Source organism: Lutra lutra, chromosome 13, assembly GCF_902655055.1.
Source record: "Lutra lutra chromosome 13, mLutLut1.2, whole genome shotgun sequence".
Lineage (NCBI taxonomy): Eukaryota > Metazoa > Chordata > Mammalia > Carnivora > Mustelidae > Lutra > Lutra lutra.
The window spans coordinates 11,109,863-11,132,497 of NC_062290.1; the positions used below are offsets into that span (position 1 = coordinate 11,109,863).

General features: G+C 50.7%; 1 protein-coding gene and 1 long non-coding RNA gene across 2 annotated transcripts in view; one reads left to right on the plus strand and one right to left on the minus strand.

Moving 5' to 3' along the window:
• The window catches only part of LOC125082903 (uncharacterized), an 83,223-nt gene that overhangs the window by 17,073 nt on the left and 43,515 nt on the right, over positions 1 to 22,635 (minus strand). Inside the window, exons 2-3 of the long non-coding RNA XR_007122137.1 lie at positions 13,250 to 13,321; positions 3,399 to 3,648 (exon numbers count right to left, since the gene is read on the minus strand). This is a non-coding gene — a long non-coding RNA (uncharacterized LOC125082903). The remainder of the gene's footprint in view (positions 1 to 3,398; positions 3,649 to 13,249; positions 13,322 to 22,635) is intronic.
• FXN (frataxin) lies at positions 2,593 to 22,274 on the plus strand. The gene is given in 7 exon segments (XM_047698785.1): positions 2,593 to 2,751; positions 2,754 to 2,804; positions 2,807 to 2,847; positions 8,830 to 8,927; positions 11,467 to 11,587; positions 17,900 to 17,997; positions 20,567 to 22,274. Coding segments are annotated over 7 exon segments (630 nt in total). The 5' UTR covers positions 2,593 to 2,681; the 3' UTR covers positions 20,718 to 22,274.

The following is a 22,635-nucleotide window of genomic DNA, read 5'->3' on the forward strand; positions in this document are numbered from 1 at the left end:
AGGAGAAGCAGACTCCCCACTGACCGGGAGGCCCAATGTGGGACTCGATCCTGAAACTCCAGGATCATGACCTGAGCCGAAGGCAGTCACTTAACCAATTGAGCCACCCAGGCACCCTAAATAATTTTTTTTATTCCATTGAGAGAGATACAGAGACAGAGCACAAGCAGGGAGAGAGGGAGAGGGAGAACTGACTCCCCGCCAAGCTGGGGGCCTGACGTGAGGTTCGATCCCAGGACCTGGAGATCATGACCTGAGCCAAAGGCAGACCATCTAAGCCACCCAGGTGCCTTGAAATAATTTTTTTTTTTTTTTTAAATAAAACCTGCTTTCTAGTAGGGATCATCTTTAAAAAAAAGATAATCCTGTTGGCCTTGGCTTGATTCACAATTTTACCCCAAGACATACCCCACTATAGTGGTTCTCACACTTCACGGTGCATCTGATTTCCCCAGAGGGCTTGTTAGACCACAAATTCCTGGGCCCTACCCCAGAGTTTTTGATCCAGTAAGTCTGCATAGGGCCTAGAATGTGCCTTTCTTACAAGTTCCCAGGTGCTGCTAAAGCTGCTGTACAAACATCTCAGGAATCACTGCCCTAGAGTAAGTCCTATCAAAGACCTCTAAGAGCGGAGAATGTGAGTTCTAGAACTCTCGCCCACCCCCAAGTGGATAGGCACTGCTACACACCACCTCCCAGCCCCTGCCCTTGGGCTGAAGCTACGTGGAAAGGGGAAAAGGGGAAAAAGCTCTGAGTCCTATAAGGTCCACCCCTCTACCTGGCCCTCTGGCAACTATCAGTTTTTTCTCTGTGTTTACAGGTCTGATTCGGATTTTTGTTTGTTTCTTTGTTTAGATTCCACATGTGAGTGAAATCATACAGTATCCGTCTTCCTCAGTCCAACTGAGAAGCAGATTCCTGGGAGGCCTTCCTGTTGTCAGCTCTGCTACTCTGAGCCTGCCTCCTTGGCTGAAAAGACAGAGCAGTGATACCAATTTTGCAGGGAATGGGCAGGGGCCTTTTCTATGCCAGAGCATGCTAAGCATGCTAGTTAATTATAGTGCAACTCCCCAAGTATATAATGCACTTCTGAGGGTGCGAGACAGCCCTCACTATTAGTGTGGCAGGACTTGGGGCTGTGGTGGGCAACCAAAACATTTCCCTTTGCCTCTAGTGAGGGCTCTTGGCCCTGGCACCATTACCATTTTGTACTGGGTAATTCTGTGTTGTAGCGGGCCATCCTGTCTATAGCACATTATCTAAAACCACCCCTGGCTCTACTCACTGGATGCCAGTAGCACACACGCCCCCCTACCCCCACTTTGTTTTAACCTTCCAGTGTATCTCCAGATAATTTACAGGGGGAAACGGCTTCTCCAGGCCGGGCATATACGTAACAGGTGCGCAATAAAACTTAGGGTTAACTGAAGGCAAGAAAATGTCTCTCATCCAAAAGAACGCCCCGGATTACCCCTCTGACAACCAATCAGATCCCACCTCCTCTACCCTGTTTTTTTCAAGGCCCTGTGCAAATGCCACTTCCTCCACGAAGACTTCCTTGATTGTCCCCACCCCTAGCAGTATATACCCTCCACTCAGTGGTGATATCCAATAGTTTCTGTTCTTCTTTGACACTTGTCATTTAGTGTCCCACACATTTATACTTGCATCTTATCTCCACTATTCACCAAGTACCAAGGTGGCTTTGGAAAAACTTTAGCGCAAAATCTCTCCTCTGTCCACTAACACCTCCATAAAAATTATATTCTCTGGTATGCACATGTAGTATTTTCTCAAGCCGATATAAAATATGAATAGTTCACAATTTGCATTCCTCTACAAAACACACGTAGGTAAAATGGTCTTTTACCTATAGCGTATTAACAAGTTCATAAATGGGCGCCCAGGTGGCTCAGTGGGCTGAGCATTGGCTTTGGCTCAGGTCGTGATCCCCGGGTCTTGGGATTCCCTGAAGACTGGCTCCTGCTCAGTGGGGAGCCTGCTTCTCCCTCTCCCTCTGCCCCCCCCCGCTTGTGTTCTCTCAGTATCTCAAATAAATAAAGAAAATCTTAAACAACAACCACAACAAAAACAGCTTAATACCATACACTTAGCAGGCAGGGTCTAAAAAAAGCACTTTGCCCAAATTAATTCATTTTATCCTTAAAACAACCCTGGAGTAAAACAAAAAAACCCTCCATTTTACAGGTGAGGCACAGAGAAGTGAATTAACTTGCCCCCTGGTCACACAGGGAGGAAGTAGAGAGTCCGGATGTAAACCAGGCAATCCCTCTCCTGTCTGCCCGCTCCTAAGGGCTATAACCTCCTGCAGCCAAGCCGCAGACCTGCTCGCCATCGGGTTCCCAGCAAGCCCGCAGCCGCAGCTCGCAAATCCCTCCCAGACACAGTTCTGCAGCCGTGGGTCCTTACGCATTCACACGTTGCCCAAGGGGCAGGCCCTGGGCTTGGCACCGAGCGCGCACCCCATTCGTGTCAAATACAGAGAGGGCGGAACGCTGGGAAGTTCTCCCTGAGGTCCAACCTCGGGCCATTTCCCACAGTCGACGGAAGAGGGGACCGGAGCGCGGAGCCGAACCGCGGCGCCTACCACCCGTGGCCACCAGGTGTCGCCGCGGCGTCCCCGGAGCGGGAGGGCGGAGCGGCCGCAGCCTGGGAGCAGCATGTGGACGTTCGGGCGCCGCGCGGCCGCCGGCCTCCTGCCCCGCTCGGCGCCCCCGGGCTCGGCCCCGGCCGCGCCGGGGCCCAGGGGCCGACGAGGAACGCCCCGCTCTACGGCCGCCGGGGTTGCGCGTCGGGACCGGAGCGACCCGCGTACCCAGCCACGCCGTTGAGTACCCGCGCGCGCAGCCGTCGGGCCGCACGCCGGCAGGGAGAGGCCGCGCACGCTGGGGACGCTGCGGGCACGCGCGTCCACTCCGCTCCGGCGGGGCCGCGCACCGGGGCCGCGCTCTGCTGGTGGCCGCACGGCGGTGGAGCGCGCTGCTCCCTGCCCGGCGCGCGGCCGCGCACTGGGCCTTCTGGTTCCCCGGGGTCACGTTTGCACCGGCCTGTGCTTTCCGGTGAAAGGGCAGTGCAATGCAACTGCGGGGGGGGACGCAGCGCAGGGGAAGGGCCGGGGACCCGATCTTGGGGATCCGTGGTGGTCGCCGAGCTCTCCACTTCTCTTTGCCCGAACTCAGCGCAGGGGAAGTGGCCGGGGACCCCGATCTTGGGGATCCGTGGTGGTCGCCGAGCTCTCCACTTCTCTTTGCCCGAACTTCAATTTAAGCGATACTAGATACTGTACTAGGTACTGTTCCATACATACGTGTGTGTAGGACACAGACTGTTAGTGTGGTGCATAAATATACGTAAGTAGAATTAAACAGTACACATACCAACATAATAATATAGAATAGTATTATGTAGACTCCTAGAGCGATGATTCCACGCGTGGGCTTTTAGGAACGAAACGCTTGCTTCGAGCGTGCTGGAAACGTCGAGGCTCGGCGACAGTAGCTAGGGCAGCAAAGCTTTTGGAAGCTTTTTGGAGAATGACAGGGCCTAGCCTCCCCAAGTTCAGCAGAGCTGTATGACCTCGGGGATCTGGAACCTCTCCGAGGCGGAGGAAAGGTGGCTTCCTTTTCCCTAAAGACATGAAAGGGTACCGCCCATTTTGCGGAGATGGTGGGAGGATTACGCAGGATAACGTAATACAAAGTCTTCAGCCTAGAAGTTAATTCCCTTTTCTCCCCTGGGGGCTGCAAAGCATCTGACCCAGTCACTCCAAGACCTGAAGGAGAAAGCCCCAAAGAATGGGGGTGGGGTTGAGGAAGACTCACAGCGGGGTGAACGCGATGTTTAATCAGGGTCTTCCCCCCCACCACCCACCAAGATTTTATTTATTTATTTGAGAAAGAGAGCACAAGCGGGTAAGGGCAGAGGGAGAAGCAGACTCCCCGCTGAGCAGGGAGCCCCATGCAAGGCTCGATCCTAGGACCCTGGGATGATGACCTGAACTGAAGGCAGACCTAAACCGGGTCTTGAAGGTGGCAAGAGAGCAGGGAGGGGCATTCCCGATGGAAGAAACAGACCTGGGCGGAGAAGGCGGGTGGATACCGGATGCTGAGTGGTTGGTACGCTGCGTGGACCGCACATGGTGGAGGAGGCAGGCGAAACCCAACCCAGATTGCCCTGGAGCGCTGAAATTTGGACTTTAGACTTGACCGCTCTGTTATTTGGTGGTGTTTGAAGAAAAGTTAGGATTGGTTGCCAACACTCAAACTTGGGCCCTTGATACTGGGTCCCTTGGCTTCTTGGGAAATACAGGCAGTTATGGCCATCCTGTTATTAGGATGCCCCAGTGCAGAACAGAGACATTTACTACCCCTCTCCTTCTGTGCTGCTCCCACCTGGAGCTGCCCTGGCTTGCACTCCCACTCCTGCTGGTGCCTGCCGTGGGTTGCCAGCAGTTTGTAATTTAGGACCGTGACAAGATATGGCATGGTCTTTGGGATGGTACCTGTGGCTGTTACGGCCTGTTGATTCAGAAGCATGCCCAACTGAGAGCTGCCATTAGGAGGTGGGCACCGGACACACACTGGAATGAAGGGTCATAGGAGGATGGGAGGTAGTTAACCTGAGTCACCCATTTGGGCCTCCTCTACCATAGTAAATTAATCGGGTTTGTTGAACTTTGTAAAACAGTTCCCTCAACCATCTCCAGTACTGGCGGAGCTGGGGTGGATGACAGCGGCAACTGGGACCACCATGTTTAATTTTTCAAGGTCTTACCTGTCCTCAGGTTGACCCCCCCAATGTCCCTGCACTCCAGAACTCATCAAGACCTGAGTTCATTATGGGGGCCTCATCCCCATCCTTATTTTCTCTATCCCCTATTCCTACTTCTACAGCACCATCCAAAAGAAACAGAATGGGAGCTGCATGTGTAATCCTAAACTGCCTAGCAGCTACATTGAAAAAGTAAAAGAAATAGGTGAAATTAATTTCAACACCACAGAGGGGTGCCTTGCTGACTCAACTGGTTAGAGTATGAGACACATGATCTGAGTCATGAGTTCAAGCCCATGCTGGGCCTAGAGCTTAGTTTAAAAAATTTTTTTCAACAATACATTTATGTAATCTAGTTTTTCCAAATATTATCATCTTAACATGTAATCAATACTGAAAAATCATTGAGCTAACAGTCTTTTTTTGTACTCATTCATCCAAATCTAGTGTGTATTTCACATCAGCACACGTAAGCTCAGATGTTAAACTGAACTTATTGTGGAAATGGTTGATTTATATTTTATAAAACTTGCAACCTGAAAAAACAAATTCACAGGACACCTGGGTGGCTCAGTCGGTGAAGCATCTGCCTTCGGCTCAAGTCATGATCTCAGGGTCCTGGGATTGAGCGCCGCATCAGGCTCTCTGCTCAGTGGGGAGTCTGCTTTTCCCTCTGCCTGCTCCTCTCCCTGCTTGTGCTCTCTCTCTGACAAATAAATAATCTAAAAAACAAACAAACTGTTCCATTTAAAGATTAATAACACACTGCCACATTCTCACCACCATGTTAAGAGACTGATTACCTGTCCCCAGAAGGCTCTGGGGCTCTCCCTATGACTACCGGGCCTCAGTGAGGGAAATCTGCTCTCCTGAATTCTGTCAGGCATCCCCTCCTTTTCCTAGAGTGTCACCCCCTATGTATGTCTCCCTAAAGTACGTGCTATTGATAGAAAACATTCTGCGCATTTATTGTACCATGACTTGTGTCTTGTGTTCAGTGTTGTTTTTGAGGCTCATTGACACTGTCACACTCGGTTGTCATTTATGTGTTTCTTGGCTGGGTAGTATCCGTTGGGTGACTACATCATGCCCTGTCCAGTCTCCTGGTGACATCCAGGTGACCGCCATGATGCTGCCATCACAATGGTGTTCCTGTAAGCATTGCTGTGCATGGACAGAGGCTCTTTGTGGCCGAATTCCTAAGAACGGCATTGCTAGGTGAGGGGCCGGCAAATATTCAGCTCATTTTATGCCAGGAGTGGTTGTACCAGTTCATTCCCCGCAGTGGTGGGTGAGACCTGACTCACCTTTCCAGCATTGCCAGCTTTGTGCTTTGCCAAGGGGATCCTGGGGGAGGGCCGGCCTCCTTGCTAGCCAGTCAGGCCAGGCCTTGCCTTCTGCCTGTCCACACTCTTGTTGACATGCTCCAAAACCAAAATTGACCAGACACCCTCTGGCCCTGTATTTGGGGTATTCATGTCTTCCTGTCTAAGGCTCATCACTGGTCTGTGTGGTGGGTACTGTGACCCCTGCTTCGGGGGCTCAGAAAGTGCAGGCACCCAGGGAACATTAGCTCGGGGGAGAATGGGTAAGAGACCAGCAAAGAGTCTTTGGCAGCGGTTCCTTTGATGATTAAAACTGGCCGCATGCAGACTTCTACTTCTAGCTATAACTTGGAGCAGAACAAACCTCCCACCAAGAACAGCCATTCAAGATACAAGAGTCAAAAACAAAACTGAAATAGAAAAAAGGCTGTACGAAGGTGTCAGACTACGACAGCTAGGGTTTGAGAGGCCAGGATCCTGGAGAGGAGGGAAAGTCTGAGCCTTTAGTTCTCGAACTTCCCTCCATGTCCAAAACCTGTATGACTCAGGTGTGTGATTCTTTCCTTTGTGGCGTGGACCCTGGGGCCAGACAATGTGGGTTCAAATCCTTGGACCCCCACTTTGCATCTGTGTATCTAAGTGATTTGCTCTGTTTCTTCATCCATAAAATACCAATGTAGTCTCTCCTTGCATTTCATGGATCCTGGACTCAGGAATTCACCTATTTAGTAAAATTTATCTGTAACCCCAGAATCAACACCCAAAGTAGATTTGATGCTCACTCTCAGACACACACACAGAGCAGCGAAAACTGAGGAGTCCACCCCATGCTTGTGTGTTGCCACTGAGATCAAACAAGGTGATGCTCTGCCTCTCTTGGCCCCCACGGGGTCAACAAGTGTCCTTTCCACTATCTATTCTGTGGCACACTATTTGCATTTTTTGTGTTTCCAGTTGGTGATTTCACTATTTAACATGGCCCGGAGCGTAGTGCCTACATGCTGTCTAGTGGTCTGAGCACAAGAAGGCTGTGATGGGCCTTACCGACAAAACACGTGTGCTAAATCAGCCTCATTTATGGCACTGGTGGCCCCGAGCTCAGTTTCATGAAACAACAATGGATATTAAACAAGGTGTCATTAAACAGAGATGCCTGTACGGATCCCCTGGTCACATTACGTGTGAAGCCTGCAGGAACCTACACCTGTATTTTCCCATAGGAGCATTTCACTAACCTCCTGTTCATGGTGACTTTATAGAGCAAACTGTCGAGAAGAACCACTATAATAACAGTACTTGCTTCACAGGCTTGTAATGAGGAATGACCACATCCATTTCTATCAAGACTATCAACACCCAGCAGTAGGGAACACTCTAGAATGTGCAGTAGCAATAACTGGTTATCATGCTGGCTCTCTGCTTCTCCTTCGGAGCCAGCCCTTTAAAATCACACTCTCTGTGCGCTGTACCCCTGTTCCCCCTCTTCTGCTCACTTCTCAGCCCCATGCCCTATGCCTTCTCCTTTCTGAGCTTGCCAAGGGCACTGGTGGCTCAAGAGACCAATGGCCCCAGAGCCCTGCGCCGGAGTGACCTTTAGAGAAGGTGAATCTTTTTTTTTTTTTTTTTAAGGTTTTATTTATTTATTTGTCAGAGAGAGAGAGGAGCGAGAGTGAGCACAGGTAGACAGAGTGGCAGGCAGAGGCAGAGGGAGAAGCAGGCTCCCCGCCAAGCAAGGAGCCCGATGTGGGACTCGATCCCAGGACGCTGGGATCATGACCTGAGCTGAAGGCAGCTGCTTAACCAACTGAGCCACCCAGGTGTCCCAAGAAGGTGAATCTTAACCGCCAACCCCTTCCAGCCCTTGGGGGCCTTCCCAGGATGAAGTCCAGCTGAGTGCCTTCACAAGGCCCTGGGGCCACCTCTCCACCTCTCTCTCCCCTGCCATCTCCACTTTTTTCTCCTTTTACAGGCTCTGTCCTCTTCCTCACTGGGGCAGGTCCCTCAGCCAGGGTCCCCTCGGTGTTTGTCACTGTCCTCTGGTTAGGTCATCTGTCTCTCCAGCTGGTCAGTGGGGCTGGCAGCCCTAGAGACGAGCGAATAGACCCTCTTCCAGTTATGTGTTGGAAGAAATCGACAGGTCACATTATCTCCCACAGATCATGTTAACGAGACCTGTCCACGTGCAGTCCGGTCCCCTCTTTTGGACCACAGCAGACATCGGCCGCTTGTCTGCACTCGTCAAATTCCAGGAGCCTTGCAGGTGCTTCCATGCGCCTGGCCTGTGCTAACCACCGCATACCTCGAATAGCCTGGAGCAGTGCTGCCCACAGAGCTTCCCGTGATGGTGACAGTGTTCTATGTGCCACTGGCCACGTGAGGCCACAGGACACTTGAAACGTGGCCTTCCAGAACATGGGAATCTTGGAAGTGGTGCTTGTCCCTCACTCAAATTTTAGTGGGAAGTGATGGGAAGTGACAAATTTAAATGTAAATTAGCTGCCTGTGGCTCAGGGCTATTATATTGGACCGCACAGCCTTAGAGAGAGCCCGAGAGAACACAAGGTAATGCATCAAAACAAGCAGAAACATTCCAGAAACACTCCTGGAAAACTGAACGTGGTTTATTCTCAAATGCAGGAGTAGTGATATTTAAGCCACACGTTCAGGGACCGTAATGCACAGGAAAACAGTAACATGTTTCTTTGGCTTTTAGAGTCTGAGCCTCCACCGCCTTGATCAGATGGTGAATGTCAAAAAGCAGAGTGTCTGCTGGATGACTGTGAGAACAGTGGGAACTGTGGGCGACCCTGGGTAAGCTAAAGCCCCTTCCACGTCAGAGAGCCCTTCCCCTCACCCCCCTCCTCCTCTCTCTCAGTACACAGCTGTGCATACCTGTTCATACTTCTTTTAGCTTTTTAAATTTTTTTCCATTTCTCTTACTGGTTTAAAAAAAAAAAAAGGAGCCCATCCCATCCAAAACCTGTTTTCTCCCTTAGCAGTAGCGCTCATAAGCATCTCTCCATTCCGCCAACCATCTACCCTATTAGTTTATTTATGTATTTATTTTTAAGTAGGCTCCACGCCCAGTGCGAGCCCAGCATGGGCTTGAACTCACGGCCCTGAGACGGAGCCCTGAGCTGAGATCAAGAGTCAGATGTGTAATGGACTGAGCCACCCGGGTTCCCCTCTACCACACTGTTTTAAATGAAATAATACTAAGCTTTATGGACGTATCATAGTTCATTCCACCTGTCCCCCACTGCTGGACATGAGGTGGTTTCCAGAGTTCTGTTGTTACTATCGTTGATGACTCAGCAGTTGGGGTCCGCCAGGCCTCTGTAACCGGGGGAGACCCACCGCTGTAATGGCTCGAGCCAGCAGCCGTGGGCGCCCCTGTGTCCCCACGGTCCAGGGTGGGCGTGCCTCGGTGCAGGGATTCAGGCCACCGGGGTCCTGCCGCCTTCCCATCCCTTGTGTCCCCTACACGGTGGAAGCCAGGTCACCCTGCCCAAGTTCCATTCCACAGAAAGGTGCAAGAGCATGGAAGTCTGGGAAGTGGCGCTTGCCCCTCCCTCCGATTTGGGGTCGTGGCGGGGGGGGGGGGGGGGGGGGGGGGGGGAGAAGCCTTGGTCACGTGACCCCAGCTGACTGCAAGGGATGCTGGGAGATCTAGCCTGGTGGGTGTTCTAGAAGGAAGCTGTGCGTTCCTGTGCACAGCTCCCCAGCATTGCTACAGTCTGCTCCTGCCACCACTGGTGTCCGCGTGGACCCTCCGTACACACACACACACACACACACACACACAATACATGAGCCCTTAACCCCAGGGCTGCCATCACAGGCCCATATGGTCTCTCATCCACCTCAAAGGCCAAGATTTCCAGGTGACGTGCAGTCCTCTCTCGAGGTCTAGGAGTAGCTCTTCTGACCTACACACACACACACACCAGCCCCCCTCCCCACCCCCACCCTCTACCCCTCACCCCATGGAGAGGGTTTGCTTCACTTCTGGGCCTGCTCTTGCTATTATCTGTCTCTTTCATTTTAACCATTCTGGTGGTATCTCGTGAATTTTTTATGGTGTATTTTCCTGAAGATTAATAAAGTTATACCCCTTGTTATGTGTTCACTGGCCATTTGGATATCTTTTTAAAGATGGTATCTGTTCAAGCATTTTACTCATTTTTTTCTATTGGGTTTTCTTTTTCTTATTGACTTGTAGTTTTTTATTTTTGTTTTTGTTTTTTTTTTTTAGTCCTTTATATATTCTGGAAATAAGCCCATTTTCAGATACAGTAATATAAATATTTTCTCCCACTTTGTTGGGCAAACGCCCAACATAATTTTAATCATAATACAAGCAATTTTAATAAGTATAATGTCCAGCTGAAGGGGTCAGGTTGAATAAATAATATGATATAAAATACCATGAAAATATGTATATGCTAATATAGAACAAATTCCAGTATATATTAAATAAAAACTGTAAGGTGCTTCAATTTCCATATTAAAAAGAATTTAAAATTCTGGACAGATACAGAAGAGACTGTTATTTGTAGTTGACTCTGCCGGTGGGGGCTGCTTATTTGGGAAGAAAGGTTTCCTTCTTTATAAACTCTTTTATAAACTCTTTATAAAATCTTTTTTTTTTTTTTTTTTTTTTTTTTTTTTTTGTCAGAGAGAGTGAGCACAGGCAGACAGAGTGGCAGGCAGAGGCAGAGGGAGAAACAGGCTTCCTGCTGAGCAAGGAGCCCGATGTGGGACTCGATCCAGGACGCTGGGATCATGACCTGAGCCGAAGGCAGCCGCTTAACCAACTGAGCCACTCAGGCGTCCCTCTTATAAATCTTTTAAGATTTTTATTCACTTATTTTTTTGACAGAGAGAGAGAGTGGGCATAAGCAGGGGGAGCACGAGAAGCAGGCTCCCCACTGAGGAGGGAGGCAACAAAGGGCTCCATCCGAGGAGCCAGGATCATGACCAAAGCTGAAGGCAGAGGCTCAACTGACTGAGCCCCCCAGAAGCCCCTATATAAACTCTTTCATGCTGATTAATTTTTTTGTCTGTACATGAATTTCCCATGAATTTTTCTAATTTGAGTAAAAAGTTGATGTTTCGGGGCACCTGGTGGGCTCAGTCTGTGGCACATGTGACTCTTGATCTCCGAGTGGTGAGTTCAAGCCCCACACTGGACTTATTTAGTTTATTTACTAAATATGAATTTACTTATTTAGTTTATTTACTAAAAATAAACTAAATAAGTAAATAAATAGATAATGTAGGTTTGACGTTAATAAAATGGAGCAGTTTGGTAAACGTGTGTTTGGGGGGTTTTGGTGTTTCCCTGCAGCTCTCTGGATGAGACCACCTATGAAAGACTGGCTGAGAAGACACTAGACTCCTTAGCAGAGTTCTTTGAAGACCTCGCAGACAAACCTTATACGTTCGAAGACTATGATGTCTCGTTTGGGGTACTTTTTTTTGCTTATTTTCATATTTTTTCTGTTTCCTCCTAAGAATTCTAGCTCACTACGACAGAGAATTCCCTCCAGTGGAGTTAAGCATCCAGCCGCATGCGGTTTCCGGGGTGGGGGGCCGGGGGAGAACCAAAGACTGGCCCTTGGTGTTCCAGCCCAGCCCCACCAGGCTTGTGACCTTGAGCAAGTCACGACCTCTGTGAGTCCCGTGTCTGCTTAAAAGTACAGGTTCTCAAGCTTCACTCAGGACCCGTGAGGTAAGCCGGGGGGGGGGGGGGGGGGGGGGGACCCAGGCCTGTGTTTGTCTGGCAGGATGACTGTCCTGCAGGCAGAACCGGACCACTCGTCCTTAAGCAGGGTGTGTTCCAAGCACTCGGACAGCGGCCCCAGCCCTGGGAGATTCTGACCTGCAGGTCGGGGTCTACTCTCAGGAAGCATATTTTTGAAAAGCTCACCTGAGATTCTAATGTGCACCCTGGGTTCCACCCCTAGAGATTTTTCTTTAGTTGGTCTGGGAGTATCCCTGGACGGCCAGGGGAGGGTTTTTTTGTTTTTATAAACACTCCTCAGATGATCCTCAGTGCCGCTAGGGGGAGCCACAGAGCCCTGAAGCCCGGGGAGTGCTGCTCTACCTCGACTGGCCACCAGGTGGCAGACTTGAGTCCCCCCCTCCTTGCCTTTAGAATGCTGTTTCCCCCTTAGGGAGCAGCTCCTTTTTTTGCCAGAAAAATCCCTCATGGAGATTAATCCTCTTGACGGCAATTACTTAATAGTCAGAAATGTTATGAAGGGGAATTGTTAGGACAACCAGCTGTCAGGCTAACGTGATAGAAATGGTGTTGGGTATTACTGTGGACGGAAGGGACTCCATCAGACAGAGCAGGTAGCAGAGTCTGGAAGTTTTCAAGCCTGGTTGTAGGGACAGTGAGGGGCATGGAGGTCAAAATGAAGGCAATGGGGCAAGAAAGGGTTGGCTCCCTTCCAGGTGGGTTCCGTGACTGCTGGGAGCATCGTTCAGGGCAGGGCATTGAAGTGTTTCTGCAGACAGCCTCAGAAAGCAAAACTGCTCTCGAGCCCATACTGACTGCCCGCCCCCCCCAACTTGACTGTGGGATGATGGAGCTGGGAGAGTAACAGGTCTCCTCTCCCCCAGTCTCCCTACCAGGGGCTGACTAGACTTACAGGGAAACCAAGTCTCAGGCTAAACTCGGCCATACATGCAAACATTCATTAACATGCCACAGATACAGTCACAACACTCGTTCTTGTAAGATTAGTGAGAATACGTAGGGACTTGAGTATTTTTGCATGAGTGTTTCATCAGAAGCAAGTGTGCCAGTGTCCTAGCAGCTGGATTCTGTTTACCACCCCACACCCCCATCCTCCCCACCCCCTGAGGAATCCAGCAGCAAATGCTCCTGCTCAGGGGTGCCTGGGTGGCTCCGTCGGTTGAGTGGCTGACTTGGTTTCGGCTCAGGTCATGATTTCAGGGTCCTGGGATCGAGCCTTGCATCAGGCTTGCGCTCAGGAAGGAGTTTGCTTGAGATCTCTCTCCCTTTCCCTCTGCCCCTCCCCGCTGTTCTCACTCTTTCTCTAATAAATAAATTTTCAAAAGAAAAAAATGTTCCTGCTCAGTGGTGGGTCACAGGATCTCACCTGAATGCTACCCACAGTGTCTCTCTGAAGAGTGACCCAGCTGCTGGGGTTTCCATATCCCGTAACCCATTCCTGAAAAGGGAAGAGGCACCTGTGTTTTTCTAGCCAGCCCATGTACCTTAAGTTATCATTCTCCTCACCAGGGGAAAGTGATTTCTAACAAATCATTTACTAGTTAGGAAACACCCCAATATAGATGTAGAAACTAAAGGCTAGTAGCTGACTCTGTTGTTGGGGTTTCTTACAAAGCACTCTGCAATGCTGTCTACCCTGGGGGGTGATTTCCCGAGTAGAGTCCCTCAGGTGCTAGCTGACTCAGACATTTCACAAATCAATCTACTGAAATTGCATTATAGGCAACAGAACACGTGTCACACCAGGGGTGCAGTCTGTCGTCCAGGTGGGCACTGCCTCCTCTGGGAAGCCCTCCCAGATGTTCCAGGCAGATACCACGCTTCCTTCCTCGCCCAGCACTCTGCGGGTGAGTCTGTAGAGCACCGATCTCGCCGCGTACTGTTTACACATCAGCTCCCACAGCCACACTGTGAGCCAGGACACTGTCTGCTCTTGGTATCCCAGTGCCTGAAACATTGCCAGCTACGTGATAGGGACTTAATAAATGTTGGTCCAGTATACAAAGGAAATGGGGCCCACATACATTTCCAGAACACACTCTCACTGATGCCACTCAGCACCACAGGCTTCCGACCCGCTTGCTCCCGGCCAAGCAGACGAACGGAAACAGTGTTCCAGGGAGACTCAAGAATGCGTGAGTTCGGTTTGCTCCCTGGGGACTGGGTGACGTGAGTGGCTCCCTGGCTGTTGTGTCTTCCTGTCAGTGGAGTACATCATCTGGGGGGGTCAGTGTCTGGGTCCAGGCCTCACCCACACTGGCCCTGCCATGGGAGGGGGCTGCCCACCAGGGCAGACAGCACCTGCCGTCACTCGGCACCCATGGAGTCAGCTGCACGTGACCGGCAAAATCTGACCCAGGGCCATGAGAAGCGCCGTGCGCTCCAGGCGTTATTGCCAAGCCTCCTTTGGTGTCTCCACCCCTGCTCCCTGCCCTTGGAGCCCTGGACTCTTTGACGTTTTAATGAGAATCCGTTTGCGGTCATGTTCTTTGCTCACTAAGCTGTCAGCATGTCACTGCCATACAGTAGAAGTTCCTTGAACTTCCCTGGACCTTCTCCCAGGAAAACCTTCCCCGCACGCCTGTGAGTACAGTTTCAGCTGAGGCCGGGCAGTCTGCAGACGCCCGAAGCCCGGCTCCGGGTCCCGGGTTACGGACACCTGCTCGGACGCAGCACTGTATTGGACACGGAGAAAAACCTTTTAGCCTGTCGTCCTGGATTTGTATTTTCTCCTTCTTCACTTCTGTGAGTGGCAGGTTCTCCAGCTGGGAAGCCGGTGACATCCCTCTACTTCTCCGAATTTCCATTCGGATTAAATTATAAAAGGGCTTCACATTCATTATTCTTATTCCTTCAGAGGGCTGGCTGGTCTGGGAATGTGGGAAGCCACATATCCCCGAAACCTTCTGACTCAACGTGCCATCCCGTAGGTGTCAGTCTCTGCAGAAGGAGCTGTGACAACAGAAGTTGCTCCTTTCGCTCCAGAGTGTTCGGGGCTGATGCTGACTGGGGGCGGGGGGTGATCCTCCGCCAGCGGTGGACGGGGGCTGTTCTGACCGGCGAGCACCTCTGGCCCCAGCTGTTGAGGAGTTTGACTCCCCTCTGCCCCTGCATTTAAGGCTGCCCACACTCCTAGAACAGCCTCTGACTGGCCCTTAAGGAACAATACCCATGAACAAAAAGCCGTCTTCATCTGGGTACTTGCAGACGGTTCCGAGAGCATTAGGAACTCCTGGTGAGCCAGTAAGGCCTCTCCTTTCCTTCCGTTCCTTCCTCCTGCTGCCGGATTCCTCTGGAAACAGCCTCTGGCTCCATGGGGAAAAATAATCACGCACAACCAACAGGAGGCGGGTTGGCTAAGTGTTGAGACTTTCTGCCTTGTGTAAACTTGCCCTCGACTTCGCACGTGTTATCACCAGCCCTGGTCACCATTGGCTCGGTTCATTCCTCCACGGGTGTATTTTCGTGTCCACCCAGTATCTCGCACTAAGAACGGATTTACTGGACACTGAAGGTGCTGGGATGGAAAGCCAGATCTGCCCTCAAGGCGCTTCGAGTCATGGAGGGGAGGGCGTAGGTGTCCCGCAAACAGGCAGGCAGCTCAGATGCAGGGAGGAAGGCATGGGGGCCGTGGGGTTAGGCGGGCAGGGTCTCCTGAGCAGGGGTCTCAGTCTCGTTTGGGGAGGGGCGCTACAGGGACGGTGCCAGGTGGAGGAGACAGCTTGAGGTCTTCACATCTAGAAGAAATCTCATGGCTGCTTTTTTTTTTTTTTTTTAAGATTTTATTTATTCACTTGACAGACAGAGATCACAAGTAGGCAGAGAGGCAGGCAGAGAGAGGAGGAAGCAGGCTTCCTGCTGAGCAGAGAGTCCGATGCAGGGCTCGATCCCAGGACTCTGGGATCACGACCTGAGCCGAAGGCAGAGGCTCTAACCCACTGAGCCACCCAGGCGCCTCTCATGGCTGCTTTTTTAGTATGCTCTTTGTGAATGCCTGGCCCGTTCCCTGGAAGAATTCCAGAAGATCCTGAGTTGGAAAGATTGGATTTGGCTTTCAGTGACTGGACGTGCTGTCCCTGATTGGGTGTCCTGCCCTAGGGTGTGACCGTGATCAGGAGCAAATACAACCCTTGACCACCGTGCCCCGTGCCCCTCCATCCTTGCCTGGGTCTCTGAAGGAGGCAGCACAGATGTCGTCCTGAGGATGGTGGCAGGGTTGATGAGACTCAGACCCCCTACCCTCTGTCCTCCCCACAGTGCCTGCACCTCCCCGTGTGTGGGGGGCAAGGCACAGTGGGGCTCTGAAGGACCGTAAGTAGGTCAAACAGGAAACAGTTCTGTCTCGATCCCCTGAGCCTGCTATCTCATGGAAAAAGAAGCTTTGGAAGTTTGTAAGGGAGCCGGTGGGGGCGGGGGGGAAGGAATGGGGAAGGACTGCTGATGGTTGGGGGTTTCTCTTTGGGGTGGAAATAGTTGAGAATTAGTGATGTTTGCACACTTTATGAATACACTGTGAAATATTGAAATTATTGAACTGTGCAGTTTTAAGGTACTTTTTTCTTTTTTTTTTTTTAAGAGGGGGAGGGAAAAAAATTTTTAAATTTAGAAAAAGAGGGGGAGGGCAGAGGGAAGGAGGCAGAGAGAGAATTGTAAGCCGGTTACATGCCCAGCACAGAGCCCGGGGACACGGGGGATCTCACGACCCTGAGATCATGACCCTGAGATCATGACCTGAGCTGAAATCAAGAGTTGGATGCTCAACCAACCGAGCCCTCCAGGTGCCTCAAGACAATTTTTAGTAAATGAAAGGTGGTAGTCCAGGGGTGCCTGGGTGGTTCAGTCGGTTAAGCATCTGCCTTGGGCTCAGGTCATGATCCCAGGGTCCTGGGATAGAGCCCTGCGTCTGGCTCTCTGCTCAGCAGGAAGCCGGCTTGCCCCTCTCCCTCTGCCCACCACCTTGTGCTTTCTCCCTCTTGTTTTCTCTCTCAAATAAATTTTTTTTAAAAGGTACAACCCAATAGAGTCTTCCCTTGCCTGCCAGTTACATTATTGTGTATTATTATTGCCGCTACCATCTACCTTTTCAATAGCTCTTTGTGTTTGCAAACCAAACACGAAGTCTTCTAAAGAAGCGTTCAGGGCATCTTGATTGGACAGGGGCTCTAGAAGCCCAGAGAAAGGCAGTGGTGTGTCTCCGCGGATTATGCCTGGGGTAGGAACAGTGAGGAGCTGCCTCCCTGCACCCCAGCTCTAGTAAAGGGACTGAGCTGCTCAACTGCTTCGGTAATGTTCTGCTCATTCTAAAGAAACCTCAGACCTTGGGAGTAAAGGGCTCCTTTGTTGAGTGTTTTCAAATTTAAATGAGCATTTAGTGAGCAAGGATGGCCCAACCAGTCTTTTAAAGAATTCAGAGAAAATAAAGCCCTTGAGGGCAGCTTGTGAGATGCGTGGGAAGGGTCTGAAAATAAAAGCTCTGTCTTCCTTCCACCGGCGGAGCTAGCTCTGTGGCTCTTCTAAAACCAGCAAAGCTCCTGGTTTGAACACTCCCTCTTTCTTGCCTCTTTTCCTTGTTTTGGTCATGAACGTGTCCTGTCCGATGTCTGGGCTGACCTGGGACTCCGGCAGAGTTGGGGTCTGCATTTCTTAACATCCTCTCGTGTGTTCTGGCTGGGCTTTGAGGGAACTGAGGCAGCCCACGGGCTCCCGTTTGCCGGCTGTCACTCCTCAGACAAGCCGCTGCTGTCTCCTCGCCTCCGGATGGGAGGAATGAGAACTCTCGCCTCGCCAGCCCCGCGGGGAATGAGGGAATCCGCATGGGGTCTAAGTAGTATCGTGATTCATCATAGTCGGACTCTGAGAGCAGTGTGCTTTCCGCGCGATCTGCCGTGTCTAACACGAAACACGTTTCTTCGTGGTGTGTGTTGCGTCTAAGTGTCGAGATGCGCAGCAACTGGGACAGAGGGACTCACGTTGTCTTATTCTCTTTCCCGCATGCTCTCGCCGCCTGATCCGCCAGAGTGGTGTCCTGACAGTCAAACTGGGTGGAGATCTAGGAACCTATGTGATCAACAAGCAGACCCCAAACAAGCAGATCTGGTTATCCTCACCCTCCAGGTATGTCCCGGAAGTCCACATCTGTCCTTGCTCGGGGCTCGTGAGGTGTGGCATCGTGGACCCTTTAAAAGGAGCATCACCTCATGGGTGGGTGTCCGAGAGCCTCACCCCATCCTCGAAGCACAGTTAACCCAGCTTCAGTAACCGGCTTACCAGCGCTCCGGCCGCCGGGAGCACATCCTGAGACCTGAAGCAAAAAGTGTATAACTTTGCAGAGCCTGGCCTGGACGTTTCTCTCTGTGAAGTCATTGCCCTGCCTTTTAAAAAGCCACTTTTTTTTTTTTTTAAGATTTTATTTATTTATTTGACAGACAGAGATCACAAGTAGGCAGAGGGGCAGGTGGGGAGGGGGGGCGGGGGGCAGGGAAGCAGGCTCCCCACTGAGCAGAGAGCCCGATGTGGGGCTCGATCCCAGGACCCCGGGATCATGACCCAAGCCGAAGGCAGGGGCCCTAACCCACTGAGCCACCCAGGAGCCCCAAAAAAGCCACTCTTGATGCTACAGCCTCGGAATGAGTTGCCTTTGTCTTCAGAGCAGGTTCAAGTTTGGCCTCTGGTTTGTTTCGAGCAGCTCGCTCGGGGCTGGTTGGATTCCCTCTGCCAAGCTGAGCCGCGTCCCCTGTGGAGCCGGGAGAGCCTCCGAGGCTGGGGCGCCAGGGCGTCGAGTCCCTCCTGCCGTTAGCACTGCTCTGCTTTCAGTCTCCTGGAATAAAGGCATGCGTTGGAGGCCGCCTGCGCTGCGTCTCAAGGCCTGAGAACGTGCAGGGAGAGAGGGTCCTCGCCCGCCTGCATCCGTCTGGGTGGCTGTCGGGGAGACACTCACTAAAAGCTCTCAGACCAGCCTCCCTGGGTCACTCAGGAGCACTTCCAAAGACAACATACTGAGTATGCATTGGGAAAGGCCAGATGTAACCAGCATGCAATTCTTGGAAAGCCCAGTGATATCTACATTAAAAAAGTGAAATTGTAGGGGCACCTAGGTGGCTCAGTCAGTTAAGCATCCAACTCTGGATTTGGGCTCGGGTCCTGATCTCCATAGTGATAAGCCTCAAGGCCTCTCTGCACTCAGCGGGAGTCTGAGAGTCTCTCTCTCCTCGTCTGCCCCTCCCCTGGCTCTCTTTTTCTCTCTCAAATAAATAAATTTTCCAAAAAAAAATTCATAACTCTTCTGCCCCAATGTTCACATCATTTTTAGGCAGTTACTATTGTACTGTTTATCATGCCATGGTGTGAAATTATTTACTCAACATAAATAAAGCGTTATGCCTCCTTTGTTTTGCCCCAACCTCTTCTAAGAGGTATGTTATAATTCGACAAACAATTTCAGAAATCACCCATTTCTAGCAAGACTCTTACAAATTGCATTGCTTCTTTAGACCCAATTAACTTGAACTTGGGCGTTTCATCCTTAATGGGCCAATTAGCTGTTCTCTCTGGCCTCAAACAGTTGTCCTAACCCTGACCAGAGCCCTGCGTGAGGTCGGCACGTTCTTATCCTTCACCTCTGGGGGAACCACAGGAGACCCTGGGTGGATCAGTTCAAACCCAGCCATCACCTTTGGGGATTGGTGGCTGTGTAAACACTGGGCAGGGCCTGGGAACCATGGAATTCCCTGTCATACCTGGGAGGCCAAAAAAAGTCGCATCACATTGTGTTTGTTTACACCTACCGGCAATAGCCCGGGGCTGCTTTAATCTGTCATTCATGGTGGGAATCTGGAAAGAAAATCTGCGAAGCAGCCATTTACTGTCCCAGATACTGTGTTCCTCAGGAAAGAAATGTATTTTCCACTCAACTTTTCACATCCAAAACCATCTTTCATGAGACTCTATTTCTTTTTCTTTTTTAAGATTTAATTTATTTATTTGTTAGAGAGAGAGCACAAGCAGGGGGAGTGGCAGGCAGAGGGAGAAGCAAACTTCCCACAGAGCAGGGAGCCCTATGTGGGGCTCGATCCCAGGACCCTGGGATTATGACCTGAGCCGAAGGCAGACGCCCAAACAAGCCAGCCACACGTCCCAAGAAAAAGTATATTGAAAAAAAAATAGCATAGGTGATTGCCAGGACCTGGGTAGGGGGGCGGGGCATGACTGCTTAATGGGCACAGAGTTCCCTTTTAGGGTGATGAAGTGTTTTGTAGGGAGAGGCAGTGGTTGCGCATGTTACAAAGGTACTAAAGTAATAATAATAATAATAATAATACAGGTAAGGGACAGATCGCATGCGCGGTACCCAAATGGCCATGATTTGAACAACACTGCTCTGACACAGCAGGTATCCTACGTGAGTTCCAAAAAGTGAAGCTTCCGAATGTGACTTATGAACCCTCACGGAGAGGGTCCCGATGTTCCCAGGCCTTGAGAATCGTCCTGTCGAGTTGCTGCAGGGGATGCGTGGGGACTTACTCTTCCACAGCAAGACGCTGAGACAGGCAGTCAGGGGGACGCCTTGTTACACTGACTTCGGGAGCTTCCTTCCAGCCAGTATCTTGGGGGTGGCGTCCGTGGGGTCAGCATTTCTGTGCAAGGCGTCCTCGTGGACTTCCCGTGTGTCGATTTTGTCTTGCAGCGGCCCCAAGCGCTACGACTGGACGGGGAGGAACTGGGTGTACGCCCACGACGGCGTGTCCCTGCACGAGCTGCTGGCCGCGGAGCTGACCGAAGCCTTCCGGACCCAACTGGACTTGTCCTCTCTGGCCTATTCCGGAAAAGGCGCTTGATGCCCCGTCCAGTCCCGGGGACAGTAACAGGTCTGAAGCCAAGACCCCGGCTCCGTCCCGCTGCTGGGGGTCTGGTTGGTTCCATTCCCGCTTTGGAGGACAGTGGGTGTTGTGTAAGGGCTCGGTGAAAAGAACGTGTTGCCTCCCACCCTCCCCTAAGTTCGGACTTTTAATTTCCGTAGTGTTTTTGGATTTATTGTCGGATGTCCTCCCTCGCAGGATATATCCCTTCTCTTTTATAGTGTCCCTATCCTCGTACATTTATATAGAACCTCACAGCAAGAAAAATAAGGAGAAATTCAGGAGGAGAAATGACTTGATTTCACTCTTCGTTCTTTGAAGGACTTAACTGAATAAAACCACACGAAGAGCAGCAGGCGGACCTCCCTTTTCTGTCCCCAGATGAAAACTCATTAAAGGGTCATCTGTAAACGGTGCCACACCTGAAAATGTCAACGTTCCTATGCCCTGTAGTACGAAAGTGTCAGTAACGTTCAGGAATTCTCAAACCAAAGATCATTCTCTCTCCCCGCTGGTATCTCTGCCGGGGTGTGGCCTATACAGGAGACCCAGGGAGACGTGACGGTGTTTCTTCCATAGAGACATACTAGGGACATACGCACACATTCCATCTCAAGGTGCATGTGTTTGTGTAATTTTTTTTAAGTTATTTTTTATGGATTCAGCTGCTGCAGCACAGGTCTGAGAATGCAAAAACTCTCCCAAAGACAAGAAGGGAAGAAGGGCCATCTTCATAAGCCCGTGGATGGAGTGTAGTAACCTAGGTCACAGGGTGAGATCATGCTTAGCAAATCGTGAAGGACCCCAGAAATGCAAAGATGTTCGTGTTCATGAAAAGAAGCCCTAGTCCTTCACTTGGCTCAGTGCAACCTTTTCTTACTAAAGAAAGATTTCGCAGTGACAGGTCTATGCAGATGTGCGGGATCTCTGTTCTCTGTCTCTGGGCGCATTTCACAAACTCCGTGACCTGTTTCCCCATGTGTTAAATGAGCGGGTGGAACTGAGAGAATATAGGGGATTCTCAGTCCAGACCTTCAGTGGTCCTGTCAGGCCAGCTTAACAGGTGAGGGATGACAGTGAACAAGTTTCTTAAGTTAGAGCATAAGTATATGGTTATACGTATCGTTCCACTTGAATTTCAGTTGAATTAATGTTCAAATAGTACCCATCGTACGTGTCTTTACTGTGCTGACTTGTGCTGTGGGCTGAATGTCTGTGTCCCTCCCCAAAATTCCTGTGGTGAATCCTTACCCCCAGTGTGATGGAGTTAGGAGGTATGGCTTCTTCTGGAAGGGGGTTGGGTCGTGAGGACAGAGCCTCATGACTGGAATTAGTCCCCTTATGAAAGAGACCCCAGAGAGCTCCTCGCCCCTCACCCCTCCTCACCCCTCCTACCATGTGAGGACACAGTGAGAAGTCGGCCGTCTGTGAACCAGGAAGTAGAACTTCACCAGACCCCCCGTGTGGGGGGACCTTGACTTTGGGCTTCCCAGCCCCCAAAACTATGGGAAATAAATTCTGGTTGTTTATAAGCTACCTTGTCTACGGCATTCTGTTGTAGCATTCCAAACAGACTAAGACAGCCTTCCACACCAGAGGACCTCATCTTATTTTATTTTATTTTATTTTATTTTTATTTTGGGGTATTTTTTAGTTTTTTGGAGATTTTACTTATTTATTTGACAGAGAAAGACATAACGAGAGAGGAAACACAAGCAGGGGGAGCGGGAGAGGGAGAAGCAGGCTCCCCGCCAAGCAAGGAGCCCCATGCAGGGCTCGATCCCAGGACCCTGGGAACATGACCTGAGCCAAAGGCGGATGCTTAACAACTGAGCCACCCAGGTGCCCCATTTTATTTTATTTTTTAAGATTTTTTATTTATTTGAGAGAGAGAAAG